Source organism: Trichomycterus rosablanca, chromosome 6 (assembly GCF_030014385.1).
Source record: "Trichomycterus rosablanca isolate fTriRos1 chromosome 6, fTriRos1.hap1, whole genome shotgun sequence".
NCBI lineage: Eukaryota > Metazoa > Chordata > Actinopteri > Siluriformes > Trichomycteridae > Trichomycterus > Trichomycterus rosablanca.
The window spans coordinates 42,720,998-42,742,553 of record NC_085993.1 but is presented as its reverse complement, the minus strand read 5'-3'; the positions used below and the strand labels follow the sequence as shown (position 1 = coordinate 42,742,553).

Below are 21,556 nucleotides of genomic sequence, written 5' to 3'. Positions count from 1 at the left end.
GATTTATAAAACGGATAGTTCCGTTTTATAAATCAGATTTTTAAGCTTAAACAGCTGATTTATAAAACGGATAGTTCCGGTCCTAAAATCTGATTGGCTGAGCCGCGTTAGAAGCCGTTGTAAAATCCCCGATAAACGCACACCTATGACCACATCACATCATTCCATATTAATACGCCACTGAAAAGAAAAAGTGAATGTTATGTTCGCACTCATGTTGCCTAGCAACACTGTTAACGAACTACCTGGGGTCGCGGAAGAATGCTTTTTGTAAGTGTTTATGTAAATAAAAACATTTATTTATTGAACATTGTTGTATTTTATTATATTTTATGTTGACCGCCGTTTTATAAAAGCAATAAGCCACTCGAGACCGTGCGTTACTGCTATGATTTTATCACGGGGAAAGACGTTTTAGATAAAAATCGCAGTAACGCACGGTCTCTCGCGGCTTATTGCTTTATTATTATACTCTTAACAAACGGCTATTTTTTGTCTTTTCAGACAGTCTGGAAGTCGATAGTAAGTGCTTCTATTAAAGACAAACCATTCTTATGCTATATTACCTCAGAACTGCGTGGACTAGCTTGTGTAAACTGTTGTTTCTCTAAAATGTTAGGCTGGTCTGTAGCAGCTTGACAGGTTTACGTGATTATTGGATAAAAACAATGCAATCTGGCAACCCTACTAAGTAGGCATTGCGTTTGTATGGGGTTACTGAGGCCGGAAAGAAGTTAAAATATTACGTGAGCACTTTGGATTTTTTAAATAATTTCCTTAGTTCTGTTGTACTGTATTTTTTAAATATTATAAATGAAAAGAAAACGATTTGAATATACTCACACACTAGCATTACCTCAAAAACAAACTTGATGCATAAGTTCTAGCAGTCTGGGCTGTGAGTACATGTGGAAAGAATCACAGTGTGGCACACAAACATCTTGCTTCCAGACATTAACATCATTTCCAGAACACCGAGGGCCTGTTGTTTAAGGTTTGCTTTTTTTTATTTTGGCCAGACATTGGATATTAAATTATAACATTTATGTGAATAACAGCCCTTTAAAGTAATACCAAAAATAAACAGCTGAATTCATTTATTACCATGAAACTTTACACAAAATATACATTATTTTTGTCACACAGAAATGTGCAAAGTGACAAGAACGGCAAAGTCAATAGCAAACAACACTAAAAGCTTTTTTTTCTATTTTATTTATGCATTTTCTTCCATTTTCTCCCAATTTAGTGAAGTCAATCTGTCTACCGCTGCTGGGGGATCCCTGATTGCAGTCGAGGTGGGTATATATTGCTGCTCACGCCTCCTCTGACCCGCGTGCAGCCCTTAGCGGAACCTTTTTTCACCCATGCATTCTGCACAGGTGCCTCTCTATCTGCTAATTAGAGTCCTTACACAGCATTTGAAGAGCCCACCCACATAGTCCGGTCATCCCTCCCTGCAAGCACTGCCAATTATGCCCGCTAGATGGCGCCCCAGCCAACCGCTTGCAACACTAAATACACTAAGCAAAATAATTAGTTATTAATCATACGCAACTATGTAGTGTTACCCGATTTAAGCCTGCTCATTTATTGTACAATAAGCTTATAAAACAGTAAGAGTTTAACTGATAAAGCCTTTCATGACAGCCAAACACTTATCATACAAGTCTTCAGAAAACAAGAAGGCTTATACTGTGTTCATTTAATAGCCCCACTTTAAGTTATATAAGTCGAAATTCATCTGGATTCCTGCAACTGGCTTTCTAAGCTGCTGATCCGTGCAACATGGCAGATCATGGTGGGTTTCTGCTCAGCCAATTTCACAGACAGGGCAGAAATACGAATCTCCAGCTGTAGAGAAAAGAATAGAAAAAATAAATACTTGAAAAATGAAACAGTGAAAGCAAAAGCTTTTTTTTTTTTTTTCTTTACTCCAAGTTAAATCAATTGGCCAAGCCATGTTTGGTCTCCAAAATTTTTATTATTTGCTTTTACAATAGAAATAAAAGGAACAACTGTTAACAGGTGTAATAAATAAATTATTATGGGTATCTTGCGCTATATGAAATAAAATAACCACGATCACAGATTTGCCTACATACTCCTGATTACATTTGTGTGACATTATATGCATTTGCATCTGAATTAGGGCAAAACCACTACAGTGACCATATTTACACCTGAGCCACCTCACTCTGTGCACCTAAATGCATTTCCTCTACAGAACTGGATCATAAAAACATGTTTTACAATCTTTAGGATGACAATAACCAGACATAAAGGCATGCTGCAGATGCATACACTGACACAGAGACTGCCTCTGCAATCTGCCCAAAAATATTCACCTGCAACGCTGAAACACCAAACAGCTGGTACAGTCAGATTTATGATAAGCTGTGTCTTCCAAAAGAATGGGTGTTAAATATAATCCAGATGGTTTTTATGTACTGTAGTTCTTACAGAACACTTTAATGTGTTAAGTCCTGACCAGTATTTTGTAAAATTATTGTTTTGTAATTTAATAATTCTTGGACTTTAAATAGTAACAATAAGAAAGCTTTAGTAAGAGACATGTAGAAAAAAAACCTTTAAACCAGAATGCTTCAGAATGCTTGAAATGGAATTATTTACCAGAATCAGGTCATTCTAACATAAGCAATGAATCAGGTTGTTTTTATGTGTTTATATATGTGTGTGTGTCTGTGTGTGTGCACGCATGCATGAGTTTGAGGTTGTTTTTCAGTTGGTTTAAATACTCAAGGTCCATACCCACAATTAATTCTGGGATGAATCCAGGCCCCACTTAAATCAAATCCTAGACCCTGGTTTTAATACGGACCAGAGACTGGTGCACAGTAATACACTGCAATCAAAGTTTTTGCACACTTTTTCTCAAAGAGCCTTGGATTCAGAACAAATATTGACATATTAACAAAAAACACTATACAAAAAGAAACAGCTATGTTAGATAAATACCTCATTTAATTCCTGTATAATGTTCTCTCTTTCTTCAGTATCTCCATCACTGCCTGTAGTCTGGAGCCAATTTCTCATCACCTTCTGAAGTTTACGCCATGTCCTGTACACAAACAGAATAGAAAAAAAATTATATATAACCCTGCACCATCCAGCTGAATGAAAAACAGGCAGATTTTGAAGAACATACTGCAACTGATTTCTATCTTGCTGGTATCTCTGCAGGTCCAGTTTGATTTCTAGTAGCTCTGTGGTTAAAGATTCAGTTGGGTCAAAGGTTGCCTGCACCAAAGTTTCCTCATCATCATCATCTTCGTCTTCTTTATTTATGGTATCTGCTTCAGGTAAACCTACTGGTTAATCAATGAAAGGACTCGGGACAGCAGTATCATTCAGCCAACATTAGTAGTGTATTGAGCATGTGTGAATTGCTTACCTTGTTCAAGAGGTTTAGTATGGGTGAAATACTGAGGGGAGAGGAGTGATGGATCCTTTTTTCTTAAACTTGTTCTCTTCATTTGCCAGACAGAGAGGAAGAAGAAAACGGAAATGTATATGGTAAAGGAGTAATTTAATTAGTAAGTAATTTATTAGATTGGACATATTTATGCTACCATCTTGCCAACGTGTTTCCAGAGTTTGTGCCCAATCTTAAACCATTCCCTAATATTTCATTACTACAGAAATATTTCTTGACCAGCATATATACTAGCTTATGGTCTAGATCAGGGGTCATCAAACTACGGCCCGATGCTTTCATCTGACCGGCCCTTTTAACCACTGTAGCAATACATGTTGTCTGCCCCCTGTTCATCTTTAAACTCACAGTATTATAGCGGGAAAAAAATAACAGAAAAAAACAAAAATTGGCCACCTGGAGTCTCCGTAGATTATACGGCAGCGATCCAACGGGTGGCGCTCCAAGCGTGGTGGGTTCGGCGAGAGGAGTGATTGTGCGTTAAATGCAGTTAAATGGAATTTCATTATGAAAATCGTTGTGTCCTGTGTTGATTTCATTAAAACTAATGCTCTTAACTACATGCAGATTCAGGAATTATTGTCTTGTTTGGACGCGAACAATTTTACTTGGTACACGACCTTTATTTGGAATACGACTCGCGTGCTAGAACTTGTACGGGTCAAAATGAGTCACGACACCGCACGCGACCCTTGTTTACCTCTCGCGAGACAAAGCCACGAGCGTTAACGGTGTGCCGTATTGCTAGGCAACATGAGGGCGAACGTAACATTCGCAAACTATTACACTATTTCTTGGACGAAACACCCGCTTAATGATCAGGATTACTGTTTATATTAATCTGGACATTTCCATGTATAGTACATGACTTAAAATAGTGTTCAACCAAGTTTGTACTTCTTCTTTTCAGTGGCGTATTAATATGGAATGATGTGAGGTGGTGACAGGTGCGCTTATATCTGTGATTTTACAGCGGCTTTGAACGCGGCTCAGCCAATCAGATTTTAGGACTGGAACTATCCGTTTTATACATTATTTTATACAACCCCATCAACGTATAATATGCCAATAACAATAGGATTTTTTTTCATGGGAACGGATTAATCATTTTCCCTTTATTTCTAATGGGAAGAATTCGTTTGGTATACGTCCTGTTTGGTATGAATCCAAGGATCTGGAACGTTTAAACACCTTAAATCTCCAACTAGATTCAGACTCACTCATCAACACTTATTACCTATGATGACTGGCAGTAACAAATATGGAACCTGATGCTGACTGTCTCGTCAGGCAAAAGCAGACTCACAGTTCACACTGATTTTTGGGGAAACGCTGTATGAGTTGGGATAATGGAAATGATTAAAATAAATAAAATGTCTGCATTATCATTATGAAGTAAAATTATACTACAGTTATACACAGCAGAAAATACATCCAGTATACACAGTAAATAGCTTTTTTTGGGGTGTGTTTACTATTTCATCTGCGGTCCGGCCCCCCGAAACACTGAAGAACAGTAATCCGGCCCTTAAGTTAAAAAGTTTGAGGACCCCTGGTCTAGATCCAACACAAAGGGCTGGAAACAGTGTAATTCTATCTTTATATAAAGAAAATTTATTTTGGAGTAAGCTAACTGTTCAATTGAAATACAAGTTAAATAAATGGAAAATAAACACATTTTTATGTAATTGTAGAGTTATCACCTTGCACTTTGTCCTGGCTGCAGTAAATGAAGATGGAGGTAGCAGAAGTTCCTTGCTTACAGCACAGGACAGTGTGGAGGTGTTTCCTGAAGTACCTGAAGGCTTTGTGATTGAAACAGAAGACTGATGTTGGGTGGAAGGATGTAAAACAGAGGGGGGCAGAGAAAGGACTGGAATAGATGCTGCAGGTAACGATGCAGACCCAGTGTCAGTCTGCCATGTGTTTTGCTTCTGAACACTAAAACAACAAAGAAACAGATAAACTTAAAAGGTTGTAAAGAAATGCAAGAAACATTATATGGCAAAATGTATGTGGACACCAATTTTAATGACTGATGTCAATTAAAAGCAATAAATGCCTTCAACTTTGTGGCAACATTCTGGAAAGACTTTGTGTTTGGGTGTGTGCAGAGGAAGGATGCCAGAAAGGAGGTGGAGAGGATAGCCAAGGATAAGGTTTATGTATGCAGTGAGGGTTGAAATAGGTGGTAGGGGTGACAGAGGAGGATGTTCACCACAGGGCAAGATTGAGACAAATAATCCGCTGTAGCAACCAGGAGCAGCTGAAAAACGAGGAAGAGGGCAACTCCATGTTAGTGTCAATGGTTTTGAAATGGAATTTCCAACTAGCTCATGGTCAGGTAACCACATACATTTGGCCATTTAATGTGCACCATTATTGATGTACATAAAAATGTATAATTTTATTTTAAAATATTTTATCCTATAAATGACCTGTTATTAGGTGCCGATTTGTCTTTGTTATCTGCGTTACAGTGTCTGTCGTGCTTGGAGTGTTGCAGCAAGTCTTTGGCTGGAGAGCATAACAGGTCATCAGGCCTTCGAGGTTGCAGTCTAGACGCTCGAACCAGCAACCTACAAGTTTAAACAGACAGCCATCAAAAAGCTGCAAAATACACTACTTATTAACACTGTAATCCAAAAAAATCATAAAAAAGTTATTATTTGTAACAATCCAAAAATTATTACAAGTATTACAAAGTGGCACATGTAGAATATAACACACAGATTGAAGTTACACTTTATGCAATTTTTACTCACAATTTGCTCATAATGGAATCCCCTGAGCTCGGCTCTGGAACCAGAGTCTTGACTGAGTGTTGAGTGTGAGTCTGGTCTTCAGGCAGACAAAAGGACACACTCTTTTTCATTTTAGGAAGCCCTTCTTTTTCTGTTGCTATTTCTCTGGTTTGTGAAGGCTTCCACAACGCGTGCTGCTTCCACCGCAAGAAACACCTTCTCACCACCGCCTGCAGCTGCCGAGAACTCTACAGACACAAAACACAACATACACACATAATGTATTTATTCATTTGAAAAATTATAACAGACATATCAATTTACAACTACAAAGTGTCACTGCTAATGCAAATTAAGAAGGACTTAAGAAGGACTTTTAAAGTAATTTTCCACCCCAAAAGAGCCAGATCTTGTTGGGAAAAAATTATTTACGTTTAGAATATGATATGAGATATGAGTTTGATTTATAATTGCAAAATGTGTTCCCTAAGCAAGAGGTTTGGAAAAAAAAAAATCCACAATTAATATGATCACTGTGCAGTGGTACAATTGCTGGGTTGAAAAACATTACAACCAGTACTGGCATTGGACTCTTGGGTGGCACAGTATGGTAGCCCACTACCGCTTAGATCTGGGGTTTAAATCTCAGTGGTGCTCTGGTCTCTGAACATGAACATAATTGGCTATGGAACCAGGGTTTCTTGTCACTGCCGCAATTATGATCTCTGGCCACCAATCAAGGCACCTGCATAGGGGGTGGCTGATCAGAGGTAAACAAAGGTGGACTCTCCGCAATACTGTGCTCTGTGACACCCTGCCCCTAGCTGGTGAAAAAAAGTGGTCAGCAGCTGCATGCCAGACACAGCCCTCCTTCGATCAGAGGTGTGGGTGGCAGTAGCAACAAGAGAGAGAAAAGCTCCAATTGGCCATGACTTGGTGGAAAATGGGAAAAAATGTAACTCAACACTGGTGGAAAAAGAGTTACATAATCGACAGCACAACAAACCCACACGTACACACCTCCTCGTGGCTGTGAAGAGCCATGTCTGTGGAGAAAGCACTCATGTGTGCTGTGTATATGAGGATGTGCGTAACGCCCTGACGTAGAAGCTCGTCCCTGTAGAACTGAGCCGCCACTGCAAGTCGGCCATGCTTTCTGTGACGTTCAGCGACCCACTGCCTCCATACATACAACACCTGCATTCCACAAACACACGTTACAGAATGTTCTAACAGTGAGAGGCTAAATGTCAGATGTTGACCGAGCTAGTAGATGAATGGTACCTTGGCCTGCAGGTTCAGTGACCAGTGCCAGAGAGCTAACTCTGTTTGCTCTGCCTCTTTCCACCTGCTCTGTTGCTGTGGAATACAAAACACATACGATTTTTACACAACTGCATTTCCTTTTGTACTAAATGAATGACACAAAGTAGAGACAAACAAAGCAAACAGACTTGCCTCTACTTTCCAGAGGAGAAAGAAACGTTGACACATTTTTAGTTTGTGCCACTCGGTACTCTTGTTTTTCAGAACCTAATAATTACATAAAGCATAAATATATATTAGTCAGGTCATTATCATTAACTTCGGGTCAATCCTAACATTCAAGTTAAAAGTCTTGCTAGAAATGGTTAATGACTTTTAATGGCCAATCTGTTTGGTGTGTCAAGGCTTTTAAATTCAAGTCCATGGCTCAAGTACAGCATTTATACAGACTGCCGCAGAAAAATGAGAACCACCTTTGGGGGCACTCGGGTGGCGCAGCAGTCTAAAGATCTCAAGTCTGAATCCCAGGCGGTGCTATCGACCTGGCTGGGTGACCACAGGCCTGAGGGAGGATGGGAGGTTGACTGGACTACATTGGCACTGTACTTTACCACTGTTGTCTGGTCTAGGCACCTGCACTCGTAGGCGTACTCACAAAGTTGACAGTTCCATGTTAGACTTTGCATATCTGTGCCTGTGATAGTGTCAGCTCTCCTCAGCCAGAACAGAGGTGGTACAAGCGAAATGACCAGGAGAAATATGGTGGCAAAAAAAAAAAAAAAGTATACTGCCTAATAATAGTCTAAAGTGTGACAGTAAAGAAAGTCTGATAGTCACCTGATAGTCTTTGTGCTTGTGATTAAAGATGATCCAGGCCCTGAAGCTTTTTCTAAGCAGGACATGGTGGTGATGTCTGCAGGCTTTCTCCACAGACAGCCTTTCTTCTCTTACTTCACCATGTCTCTTCCTCCACTTCCTGAAATCTGTCTGCATTCGCACTATCAGAAAAGACACACTTTTATTACTGGTATTTTTAAAAAATGTTTACCAATAATATATTTAAAAATTGATTTACAAAAATAATATATATTTTTATAACATTATATACAGGGCAGTAGTAGCTCAACAGTTAATGTACTAGACTAATAATTGGAGGGTTGCTGCCACCACTGGCAAGTTGCTTCTGTTGTGCCCTTCAAAAGGTCCCAAACCCTTGGACTGTATTCAGTCACAAATGTAAGTTGCTTTGGATAACAGTGTCTCTGCAAAGTGCTGTAAACATACTAAAAAAAAGTCAAAGTGTCTTAACATTTGGTATGCTTGCAAAGTATGCATGCAAGATGCACACCTAATACTGTGCATCTGGTATTTGCAAAGCGTCTCAAAATAAAATAGTACCTCTGTGTAGTTGGACTTCAGCGTTTCTCAGTGTTTCCTCCTGCTGGCAGTGATGAAGAGCTGTAAATGCTGATCTCTGACGCCATGCCAACAACACCTATGCATAACACATACAGTGTATCACAAAAGTGAGTACACCCCTCACATTTCTGCAGATATTTAAGTATATCTTTTCATGGGACAACACTGACAAAATGACACTTTGACACAATGAAAAGTAGTCTGTGTGCAGCTTATATAACAGTGTAAATTTATTCTTCCCTCAAAATAACTCAATATACAGCCATTAATGTCTAAACCACCGGCAACAAAAGTGAGTACACCCCTAAGTGAAAGTTCCTGAAGTGTCAATATTTTGTGTGGCCACCATTATTTCCCAGAACTGCCTTAACTCTCCTGGGCATGGAGTTTACCAGAGCTTCACAGGTTGCCACTGGAATGCTTTTCCACTCCTCCATGACGACATCACGGAGCTGGCGGATATTCGAGACTTTGCGCTCCTCCACCTTCCGCTTGAGGATGCCCCAAAGATGTTCTATTGGGTTTAGGTCTGGAGACATGCTTGGCCAGTCCATCACCTTTACCCTCAGCCTCTTCAATAAAGTAGTGGTCGTCTTAGAGGTGTGTTTGGGGTCATTATCATGCTGGAACACTGCCCTGCGACCCAGTTTCCGGAGGGAGGGGATCATGCTCTGCTTCAGTATTTCACAGTACATATTGGAGTTCATGTGTCCCTCAATGAAATGTAACTCCCCAACACCTGCTGCACTCATGCAGCCCCAGACCATGGCATTCCCACCACCATGCTTGACTGTAGGCATGACACACTTATCTTTGTACTCCTCACCTGATTGCCGCCACACATGCTTGAGACCATCTGAACCAAACAAATTAATCTTGGTCTCATCAGACCATAGGACATGGTTCCAGTAATCCATGTCCTTTGTTGACATGTCTTCAGCAAACTGTTTGCAGGCTTTCTTGTGTAGAGACTTCAGAAGAGGCTTCCTTCTGGGGTGACAGCCATGCAGACCAATTTGATGTAGTGTGCGGCGTATGGTCTGAGCACTGACAGGCTGACCCCCCACCTTTTCAATCTCTGCAGCAATGCTGACAGCACTCCTGCGCCTATCTTTCAAAGACAGCAGTTGGATGTGACGCTGAGCACGTGCACTCAGCTTCTTTGGACGACCAACGCGAGGTCTGTTCTGAGTGGACCCTGCTCTTTTAAAACGCTGGATGATCTTGGCCACTGTGCTGCAGCCCAGTTTCAGGGTGTTGGCAATCTTCTTGTAGCCTTGGCCATCTTCATGTAGCGCAACAATTCGTCTTTTAAGATCCTCAGAGAGTTCTTTGCCATGAGGTGCCATGTTGGAACTTTCAGTGACCAGTATGAGAGAGTGTGAGAGCTGTACTACTAAATTGAACACACCTGCTCCCTATGCACACCTGAGACCTAGTAACACTAACAAATCACATGACATTTTGGAGGGAAAATGACAAGCAGTGCTCAATTTGGACATTTAGGGGTGTAGTTTCTTAGGGGTGTACTCACTTTTGTTGCCGGTGGTTTAGACATTAATGGCTGTATATTGAGTTATTTTGAGGGAAGAATAAATTTACACTGTTATATAAGCTGCACACAGACTACTTTTCATTGTGTCAAAGTGTCATTTTGTCAGTGTTGTCCCATGAAAAGATATACTTAAATATCTGCAGAAATGTGAGGGGTGTACTCACTTTTGTGATACACTGTATATAGTAGTTTACTTAAGTGACAACATTTATATGGTTTATCAAGAAGAGATTAACATCAGGTTAACAAGGCTGCAGTGAAAACGTGTGTGTGGATATGTATGATAGACACTGTACCTTTGTTTTAAATTCCTTTTACAAATTTTCACCTTTTTCCAATTGTACTTACATTCAATTGTGCATATACTGTATATCACTCCTCACCACTGAAGAACTTACACATGGCCCCTCTGATACATGTGCATGTGCAAGACCTTCAGCTAGCCAGCAGAAGCCACAATTGCAGCAGTAATGAGTCCCTTCAGCCCTCCCACCCTCATAACAAATAAGTGGTCATTAAAAGAAGGGGAGTGGGGTTAAAACATTAAGAAAGTGACATGTACGATCAGCAAATACTCTTACTTTTATGAAAAAATTGTGTAACAACATCAGAAAACATTTTTGATGGCAACCCTGACGAAGGCAGGCGACCAATGCTGTACCCAAGCGCCTGATAATACTGCACCTATATGACAGGTCCAACATGTTTAGAATCCCTAAATTATCTGCCAGCTAGTGCAGCACTCAAAATTCATCAAAGCTTCCACATCCAATGCATCCGATGTTTTATTTTATTTACTCTAATAATTATATAATTACTGATCTTTTATTTTAGGAGTGTTTATATTTATTAGTGTCGTTAATCTGCACAATTTTTAGACAGCGGTATCATATGCAGCTATGTATAGAGCACCTTTGACAGAAGGCAGTGTTCATAATGGAACTTTGCTCTCGTCTCATTTTCTCTCTGTTCCACCGACAGAAGAACGTTCCTTCTCCATAAACACAGCATCCTCCTGCATTCATACAGACAGTTTACAATAAAACAAAGATCAACAAGTGGACAAAAAGAAAAAACAGAAGTGTGTCATGATTGCAATACCTGGCAAGATCTTGCTGATGTTGTTGGTAACATTTCTCTACTCTTGCACTGATGTGTTGGGTCTGCACATGGTGTTGCTGTATGCACACACACATACACACTGAGTGACTATAGCAAGTGACTTCTCTGTGCCCATAGAAATAGATACAGCCAATCATGTCTGTATGTAGATGCACAGTTGTAGTGGGCTAGCGTATCTTATCGCTACACCACCCAAGCACCTAAAAACAGTCCTACACTATTTAAATATTCTCTCTGTGTGAATGAATACCTTCCAGGCCTCTAGCATGTGCTTAAGCAGCTTCCTTTCGTAGTGCTCATTCATTTGCATTAGCTGATTAGTCTTCTCTTTTCTGTATTCCACATACTGCCATCACACACACAAAATGTTCCCACAATTATTCTTAAATAGTGTAACTCCAAATCATCCTCATTATAATTTACTGCTGAATTATAGTACAGCAGTACAGAATTATATGTAATATAATACAAATAGTCCTCTACACGTCACTGGAAACACAATCATACCTCCCGCCAGCCAGTCAGGGCTCTCCTCATGCACCGGTGGCCGTCATGAACCACAGCCTGCTCAAAATGCCCCAGACTGAAAGTGAACACAATAAATATTAAACAATAAGCCTCAATGAGAAACTACAATAAGCCTTCTGAAGGACCAGTGAGGAAGGATTTCATTCCTTTTGTTATACCTTATCTGGATGTCTTTCACGCTGTGTTTCCACTGCTTCAGCATCTTGTTAAGTAGAGTGTGTGTGTAAAGAGTCTCAGCTTTTGCTTGGGAAAGCCTGTCCTTTTTCTGTTGCAATGCCCTAGACAGCCACTTAGACCAGGCCCGGGAGAGACACGTTTGCTCTGCATGCAACACTGCCTAAAGAAATGTCAGGTAAAGGTGGACATTAATCATGAGTGTTCAACAGAAAGACACAGATACACTTTGCATCTTTGACACTGATACACTTTGTGACATGCTGTTATAGAACAATAATCATCAATAGGGTGGTGGGATGCAGCCCAAATTAAGCAGCCCTGTAATTTATTGTTCTCATTAAACAAGTCAACGGTCTTGTCTTTGGTAGGAAACCTTGTAATATAATAAGGATGAGAATTAAATGCATTTATTTGTCATAAATACATATACATGTGTGCAGTACAATGAAGTTATTTATTTACATATCCCACAATCTTTGGAAGCTGGGGTCAAAGTGCAGGGCCAGCCGTAGTATGGCACCCCTAGAGCCATGAGAGTTAAGGGCCTTGCTCAAGGGCCCAACAATGGCTGTTTTGTCCTTTAGATTATTAGCAAGCAAGAGTAAAACACTCATTTATCTGATTAATGTTGTGACTGTGGCAGCACAGTGCCACCACAGGTGGTGTGGAAGTTGGACAGTGTTACTGCCTCACTCCCACCTGTTGGCATCTAACTGAGTGTGCCATGATTAATGAGATAATGTGTGTGTGTATTACCATCCTCTCCGCCAGTCTCTGTTCCTTCAGATGTGTAGAACGTTCCCACCAAGTATAAAAAGCCCAGCTGTGCAGCTGCTCTCTATACAACCAACAACACAAACAGCTTAGTGCAACACATGCACATATGCAGAAAAAAAACAAAGCACTACAATGATAAAAGCTTTTAAGTGCAAAAAAGCTCATTTGACATATATGAATCATGTGTCAGTGAATCATATGAATCATTTAATCATAAAATCCACCACACAATTAAATGAGACTGACAGAGGTAGTTGTGCATGGCTTATTTAAACATGAATTCTAAACATTAAATCTCTATTCTTTTAATAAATAAAATATTTTATAAAAATGTGATTTTATCACTCAGGTTTCCAGAATCTTTAATGGGTAAAAGAGGGACTTTCACAAGGTTACTCTACAACTAACATTCTCCTTGTCTACAGCAATTTAGATGTGACCAAACAGCCTAGCCGTTGGGCGGTATACTTGTCAGTGCATTCTCAGTGCCGGTCACAAAACAAGATAAAAATAAGTAGTGCTTGGCACATTAATCTACTGCAGAGTGTTTGAACTTGCGAGTTTGAATATCAGGGCTGGGCATCCACACAAACACAATTGGCCGTGTTTGAGGAAGGGAAGGTTGAATAGGGTTTCTTCCCACTGTCACTGTAATATGGACGAGTGGTTAATCAGGTACCAAATCTAAAGCGACTCTTAAATATGGGGGCAATCAAAAAGAAAAAAAAAGAGACCCACTTGAGACAAAGTTCAGCTCTTTCTCGCATTGTCCTGCGCTCCATTCTTTGCTCTGCATATATTCTCCATGATTTTACACACCGTGGAAGGAACCGTCTTTTAAAGAAAGAGTCAGCTCGCAACTCTAGATCCTTTTAACAGCGATGTATAGCACAGAAAATACAAATGACACAATGCAACATATGAGAGCAATTCTCTCTGCTCATGTCTGCACTACTAAATAAACAATTTAATTAATATTACACCATACAGTATAAACATTTGATCTTAGATCTAACAGAGAAAAAGATGTGTTTGATAAGACGAGAAACAGATTTTAGAAGGTACCTGCATGTGTTGGTGCTCTCTAAAATGCTCCCGCCATCTCTGAAGATAAACTTTCAACAATAAAAACCTAGAAGCAAACACAAACATTCACATTATTTGACTGTACTTCATTGCATACAGCTCCAATACTGGTTGGTGATTTTTCCAACCACATATATACAGTACGTCTGATAAAAATCAACTCTTGAGTTTTAGATGCCCTTAAAAAAGAAACTAAAGTAAAAAGGAAATAGACATGGTTTGAAATACTCTCATTGCACAATACATAGTAACATTGGTTATACCTGACATGTACTACCTATAATAGTATCACATTTCAGAGCTTTAAAACATTTTGGCTCTTACAGCTAAAAAAACAGTGTACAGACTGTAGGAACAACCAAAGAAAATGAACTAATTATCTGGGAACTTCAAATAGAAAAGACAAGACAGTGACTTCAACAGCTACTCAGGCATATGATGCCATAGCATTAATATATTTTCTATAAGATTACTGTAATATTGGTTTTAGATTAATTACCATACAGTAGTGGGGCCTGGGTGGCACAGCAGTATATTATCCTAACGCACTATCGTTAGGTTCCAGGGTTCGAATCTCCAGTGGTGCTATCAGCCAGTCATGCGTTTACACACAGACATGATTTGATATGTCAGGTGGGGGGTGGAAGATGCTCAAGACCTTGTGATGTATTTTTAGTATGTTTCTGCATTGTACCTAGGACCAGTGCTAGTAAAACATGAACATTTAATTAAAAAAATAAAATTTGTGTGTGTGATTTTTAGATATTTGTGAGATTCAGATAAAGAGAAGCTTTCTGGACTCATGTTTCCCCTCTTTGTAGTTTGGAATAAAGCTCATGGTTAGATGTTCACATACTTTCAATTGTATAGTGTGTTATTAACCTGTGTTGTTTGACTGCTATAGTCATCTGAGGCTGAAGACTCCGATCTTCAATCTGCTCCAAACGCATCTGCCAGTGCTTCCAATATTTCATCATAATCTGCAAACAATAAACAAACCAGCACGTTATAAAAACACTAAGTATTATAGTAAAACTACACATAATACATTTATGATTGCTAAGTTATGAATTGATTATCAATCACATTTTAAGTATTATGCCAATACTTGGAGGTAAAATCATGATAGCCAACTATTCCTGAGATTCAAATCTCAGCTATGCTCTTGGCTGGTTGGACATCTAGGTCCCAAGCCATGATAAAACAAGAAGGGTTGTGTGGGGAAGGGCATCTGACATAAAACTTATTTTAAGAACTTTATTTTTAGAGTTTTACAAAACAAAAACTATAATGCTTGTGTGTGTGTGTGTGTTCTTACTGTGCGCTGATGATGCTGTACACTAATGTTCTTGTTGATTTGATGAGTTTTACATTGACTGACATTCAGGACCAAGGCTTTGAACCCCAAACACTAACAAAGAAGTTAGAATTAGAAAACCATTCATCAAAGACTTCCCAACACTTTGCATAATTCAGAAGTTACTGAAGGTTACTGACCAACAACTGACGGTGGTGATGTTGCATAGCAGTTAGTTTTCTCTCTGCCTTTTCTGAGCGCATGTGAACATCTTTAAAGTCGATCAGGAAAGTGTGATGTACAAGGTAACACTTAAAATAAAGCAACCTCACAGAAAACCAAAATATTTACAGCTTTTTTAACTTTTTTATTTGTACCCTATTTATTGAAAATGTAATTGTTATCAGTTTACATCCATTAACCCCCTATATTATGACATTTACAAACTTGAGAGGGTTAAGGCTAACACATGCTTCCTCTGTGATAGGTTGGAGTCAGCATCACTACACTCTCGAGTCAAAAATTGAATTTCTGTACTTTTGCCCATACCTTTGGCAAATGTTGATGAATTTTCAAAATTCTTTCATTGTTGGACACAACAACAATATAATTTTACTTATTTAAATTACTGGTTACCATGACAACCATTGTTTTCCACAGCAGCAGACGACAATATTGAAACACAAGATAAAATGGTTTTTACCATTAAGGACAGAATTTTAATGAACAGCTTTAACGGTTAAAGGTTACACTCAGGTTATAAACCTTATAAAAGTACTTGCTACATTTTTAGAGATAAACTGTGTAAGATTTGTGAAACTGGCTACTACAAAAGAGGAAAGCGTAAGTTCAAGAAAAGACAAACTTCAAATTTCTAGGGAAACTTGACTTAACCAAGCATCAGCCTCATATATTCATTATGATCTGGTTGCCTTTTCTGAATGACAGTTTGTGTAAATATATATAATGTCAAAGAATTATTTATAACTTCCACATATGGTGGAGAAATACGTATCCTTTAAATACAAAACTGCAAACTTATGAAAATTGAAGCTGTGTCAGTGACAGTACTAGCCGACTAAAGGATACAGTTTCTCCAGTGACAAAAGGCATGTCTGAGTGTGGCGCGGCGTGCTAGATTATCCGCAATCTGTAACCTGTCTTTATCTGCCTGTCTGCACTGAAATGCTCTGTACCACACACACCAGTGTCTTCTCACCACAGAGCTGCACCACACACTACCAGCTAGGACTGCAATACAAGCACATTATCAAGCAATCAAGGTTCTTAATCATGAGAAGCCATTCAAAAAGGTTACAGTGTGATTTAATAAAAATATAAAAAGTTTTAATATGATATAACAAGTTGGTTCAAACTGCATTAACTTTACAGAGCTTATAAATAAAAACATGCATTAAGGGTTTAAAATAAAGAAAACACTAATACCTTTTGCTTGTTTTTTAACTTGTTTGTGTTGAGTGTGTGTAATCCAGCCTCGTAGTGCACGTCGCTGCAGCTGCTGGCAGAAGTGAATGTGAGCTCTAGCTTCTTTCTTTTGCAAGCTATAGGCTTCTATGTACTTGTTTTTCCACCGCAGCCATGCCTGTTAAAAGCCACAGAAATAAAACTGTAAAACATTTTACAATTTAAATGTTTTGGATTCAAAAGGTGGTCAGTTTTGGAAACTGCTTTATTAATATTGATTCACAACAATGTATAAGGAAGCTTTCAAGGAAAAAAATCTATAATTATTACTGTTGTGTTGGTTTTTATTACTGGAAAAGATACTAGTGTGGTAAAGGTCTATTATGCTAGCCCACAACCACTGAGATCTAGGTTTGAATCTCAGAGGTGCTATTGGATGGCTGAGCATCTACACTGACATTATTGTCTATAACTGAGGGTAAAAAAACATACATATATACCCTAAATCAAAAATACAATATAAGCCGGTGAGGTGTGGTTTAGTGTTGAATGCAGAAGTAAAACAGTAAAACAGCTACACCAACCAATAGTGTCAATGGCTAACACACACACTTACTCTGCTCTGCACAGTAGTAGTCCACTGCTGTAGAGCTAGCTCTTCCTGATGATGCTCTATTCTGCGCTGCCGTAGCATAGCTTGCCATTCACACCATGCCCATCTTTAACAGAAAACACGAACACACACACGCACACACAAATAAAAGTCTGTATATTTTCAGACTAACCCATAACTGACTTTGCCTGATATAAAACATACCTAGTAGCACTGAGTCTCCGGCGCTGTACGGCTGTCTCATGCATCCTGTGCTTTAAGCGTCTCACTTCCACGTAAAGTTCCCAGCCCTCCCAGACAGGACGCAACAGATGCTGCACCGCTGCAACACAGTAAAGAACAGCAATTACTGCAAAGAGAAAAATGAACTAGAAAAATTATTTATTTCAATGCAATGTACAGTTAAATAAATAAGTGTTTAGTCCATTTAGTATAGCCACCTTTATTTTTTTACTTTAGTTGTACCACTGCACTGCAGAATGTCAACAAAAAAAACCTTAAAATACCACTAAACAATCGTATCCCACAAGAGATAGATTGTTGCCCTAATCAGGATACCCAGGGATACCAAGGGTCTGATCAGAAGACCAACAGATATTCAAAATAAATAAATAATTGAAAGCATTTACGTAGTTCAACTACCTGTTATCAAAATAGCTATTAAGTTCCCACAAACCCGTTGTATGTTGGATTTAAATTGCTCAGCTGTAAAGCATGTCACACTTAAGCTGAAGTGTCCCACCCCCTCAACCTGTATAACTGCACTTAGCCATTCAAAAGGGCTTAAGCATTTAAAAATTACATATTTTTACTCAAATAAAAAAAGGAAAGATTCTAACATCTACCATACCAAAGTTGACAGCAATCTGAAGCTTTCTTTTCTCTTCTGTCTGGATGGATACATACTTTCGCCAGGCTTGGTACACTTTACTGTACTGGACATATCTGCAATAAAGGGAATACACATTTTATAAATATTAGTGTTTAAAGTGCCTAGGGTTGTTTATTGCCATTTATCTTCACTCAGGACCTTATAAATTCTAAAATCCTGTTCTTCAAAAGTGTGTTTATTTCAATTACGCCATCAGTCCAATTGCAGAGTACAAACATAGCTAATAATGAAACGTAATATAAAGTATTAATGCGTTCCTTTTCTGAGATTATGACTACTTTAGTAAAGAATAAAAATTTCTTGGATTTACTTACCTCTTCAAAAATTTTAATTGTGTTTTAAGTGTGTTTTAAGTAAATTGGTTTACTGTTCTCTACTTACTTCAGGAAAACATACACAAATATGATTGTCTACATAAACTTAATACAAGTGTTAAATAACTGTTGAGTTCAAAAAACAGTACTGCTTCAAGCAAGTTCAAATATGAGGATAAACTTCTTCTGTACAAAACACTTACTTAAAATGACAATCTGCTCTGATAGTTAGGGTCCATTCTTTTCTTGCATGCCACCACTCATCTTTCCAGGAACTAAAAGCCTTCCTCAGAAGCACTTTTCGATAGTGAGATCTTCAGAAAAAGACAACTTATTTTATTATAGTGATTTTCTTATATCAGATCTACAGAACAAGTTGACTGGCCAAAAAGTTGAGTACTAAACCTGGCTTTTGATATAGTGATTCGCCCAAAAGTCTTTTGGACCCAGAGGTGAAAAAACTTCCGTGCAAGATGCCTAAGGAAAGGACACAAAACAACATTGGTATAACAACTACAAAATCAGCTCCCTAACAGTTAAGAATAGTGATTTCTAACCTTATCCTGAGCTCTTTAAGTCTTCCACCCCTGTTCCATGTGTATCCCACTTTGTAGAGGACCTTACGAGACGTGTTACGCATTAACCTCTTTGCAGGCACACCATGTTTTCCAGATTGCAGCTTTGCTGTCTGCACGTTCATCTGTTTAAATAAATAGCAGGTATAAGAACAACACTGGTCTTTTACTATGATAAAGATGTTACTATGTTGGAGTCTTGTATAATTAAAACATTTTCTTCCCATTTTTCCTCCCGATTTAGCGCATCCAATTCGTCTTCCGCTGCTGACAGACACCAGATTTGCATCCAAGGAGAGCACGCCGCTGCCCACGCCTTCTTTACACGTGTACAGCCCTCCTCTTCTCGTCTGTGCTTCCTGCACAGGCGTCTCTTCTGCCAATCAGGGTCCTTACACAGCGTATGAAGACCCACCCACCCATATATAGTCCGGTCCCCACCCTGCAGATACGGTGGCCAATTAGTATTTGCTGCAGGCACTGCCTTTTATGCCTGCCAGATGGCGCCCAGCCAAACAGTGGCAACACCGAGCCTCGAACCCGGGAGTTCAGGTATAATTAATTGAACAATTCTGGTTATATACTGGGCGGCACGGTGGCTCGGTGGGTGACACACAGCAAGAAGGTCCTGGGTTCGATCCCCAGGCGGGGCGATCCGGGTCCTTTCTGTGTGGAGTTTGCATGTGTCTGCGTGGGTTTCCTCCCACAGTCCAAAAACATGCAGTCAGGTTAATTGGAGACACTGAATTGCCCTATAGGTGAATGGGTGTGTGGGTGTGTGTGTGTGTGTATGTGTGTCTGCCCTGCGATGTACTGGTGCACTGACCAGGGTGTTACTGTGTGCCTTGCGCCCACTGAGTGGTCATATACTGTGGCAGCCATATGGTAAAAAAAAAATACTCTAGTTAAATTAAAGGTTAAATTACTTATACCATTCATGACAGTTATATACCATTATACCATATATGACAAGTGTAGTTTGACCTCTAAAATTCTGTCAGATTCCTAACAAAACTCATTTATTTTAAAAACGAAACAAAAATAAACCTAATACATGCAAAGCTTTTATAATACTGTTTTTACTACTATTTCTTTTATTCGGATCTTTTCATGTGAGTGAGAATAACACAGTACCTCACACAGAAAGATACAAATATATATACAACGTAACAATTATCTAGCAAATATAGATCTGTGTCTGTTCTTCTTCAGTTTTATTTGCGTGGTAAATTAGATATGGTATTTATAAAGTTTATTATTAACTCACAACAACCTTGTGTAAAGTTTGCTGAATTGTTGAACTTCACTAATGTAAACACTTCAATGTTAGAAATCCATGCACATTCCAACTTAAAACAAACTGTAACTGCCGCGTTATGTACCTAAACTTCCGCGTCCTTCCTGCCATAATAAAAGTAGAGTTTATGGTTGTATTTTGAATAACCATCTAAGCGCTTTATCAGTGCACTATATAGGGTATAATCGGTTGCCTAATAAGCACTTTGTGGCACACTATATTATCTATATGTAGTATTTTGACATTTGCCCGGTAATCTAAAACCTGCAGTTTGTAAACAATGGTTACCGTGGACAGGGGCGCCGTTTGGTGAGGGGGTGAGGGGGGTCGGGGGTGGGGGTTAGAACAAGTTTAGGGGTCTGTGACTGACAGGGGCCTTAATCTGTATTAGGGCATTATGGGTTTTTTTAAATATCAATTTATCATTATATAATATTTTATTTAAAGCTATTTTCCCGTTCCTGTTTAGCAAAAATGTATAATTGCACCCCCTTTGTACGTGAAGTGGTTCGGTCCGCCCTCAGACACGAACTGTACTTGTTAGCCCCAAATCCCTGACTGCACCCCTGACTGTCGACACTAGAGAAGCTCATATTACAGAAAGAGGTGCATAACATACATAAACTGACTTGCCCCTTTATTAGGAGTATCATACTAATATAACCCCCATTCTTCCTGTCATCAGAATTGCCTTAATTCTTTGTGGCATGAATTTGACAAGAAGCCCTTCTTTCCCCAGGCCATCAGCAAACCTAACAAGGACTATTTAACAGAATAAACCTGGACTTTATAATACATGCTGCACATCACACATGCCTCTTACATTTTTCCCTTATGCAGTCAATGCACATACGCACATATGCACCATATTTATTTAATAATCTCCATTAAACAATTTTTACTTGAAGTTTGTCAGTGTACTGTACTGCACATCTTAATTCTATCTATCTATCTATCTATCTATCTATCTATCTATCTATCTATCTATCTATCTATCTATCTATCTATCTAT

General features: G+C 39.0%; 1 protein-coding gene and 1 long non-coding RNA gene across 3 annotated transcripts; one reads left to right on the top strand and one right to left on the bottom strand.

Moving 5' to 3' along the window:
* Window positions 1-1,029: 1,029 nt before the first annotated feature.
* sfi1 (SFI1 centrin binding protein) lies at window positions 1,030-20,668 on the bottom strand. The gene is made up of 32 exons (XM_062997903.1): window positions 20,630-20,668; window positions 19,230-19,372; window positions 19,078-19,149; window positions 18,876-18,986; window positions 18,317-18,411; window positions 17,671-17,788; window positions 17,470-17,572; window positions 16,875-17,031; window positions 16,518-16,679; window positions 15,629-15,699; window positions 15,450-15,542; window positions 15,014-15,111; window positions 14,111-14,177; window positions 13,784-13,914; window positions 13,025-13,106; window positions 12,250-12,428; window positions 12,071-12,146; window positions 11,814-11,909; window positions 11,543-11,619; window positions 11,354-11,456; window positions 8,866-8,962; window positions 8,305-8,465; window positions 7,660-7,734; window positions 7,486-7,560; window positions 7,222-7,398; window positions 6,223-6,449; window positions 5,896-6,036; window positions 5,161-5,398; window positions 3,416-3,491; window positions 3,170-3,317; window positions 2,980-3,082; window positions 1,030-1,854 (listed from the first exon to the last, which is right to left on the bottom strand). Exons 2-32 carry the CDS (start codon window positions 19,370-19,372, stop codon window positions 1,741-1,743), a joined length of 3,666 nt encoding a protein of 1,221 aa, XP_062853973.1. The 5' UTR covers window positions 20,630-20,668; the 3' UTR covers window positions 1,030-1,740.
* LOC134317165 (uncharacterized) lies at window positions 3,413-6,135 on the top strand. Of its 2 annotated transcripts, none has more exons than XR_010013180.1 (4): window positions 3,413-3,557; window positions 5,184-5,348; window positions 5,572-5,801; window positions 5,938-6,135. It is a non-coding gene; the product is annotated as an uncharacterized LOC134317165 (long non-coding RNA). The 2 variants fall into 2 exon arrangements; XR_010013179.1 differs by having other exon boundaries at window positions 5,152-5,348.
* Window positions 20,669-21,556: the final 888 nt, after the last annotated feature.

Bases quoted from the DNA above. Each gene is read 5' to 3' on its own strand.
- sfi1 (XM_062997903.1), bottom strand. From the start codon at position 19,372: ATGAACGTGCAGACAGCAAAGCTGCAATCTGGAAAACATGGTGTGCCT. The intron at 7,399-7,485 runs GTACCATTCATC...TGTGGAATGCAG, and splicing joins CACTGAACCTGCAGGCCAAG to GTGTTGTATGTATGGAGGCA. The intron at 3,492-5,160 runs GTGATAACTCTA...TGGCAAATGAAG, and splicing joins CAGCCAGGACAAAGTGCAAG to AGAACAAGTTTAAGAAAAAA.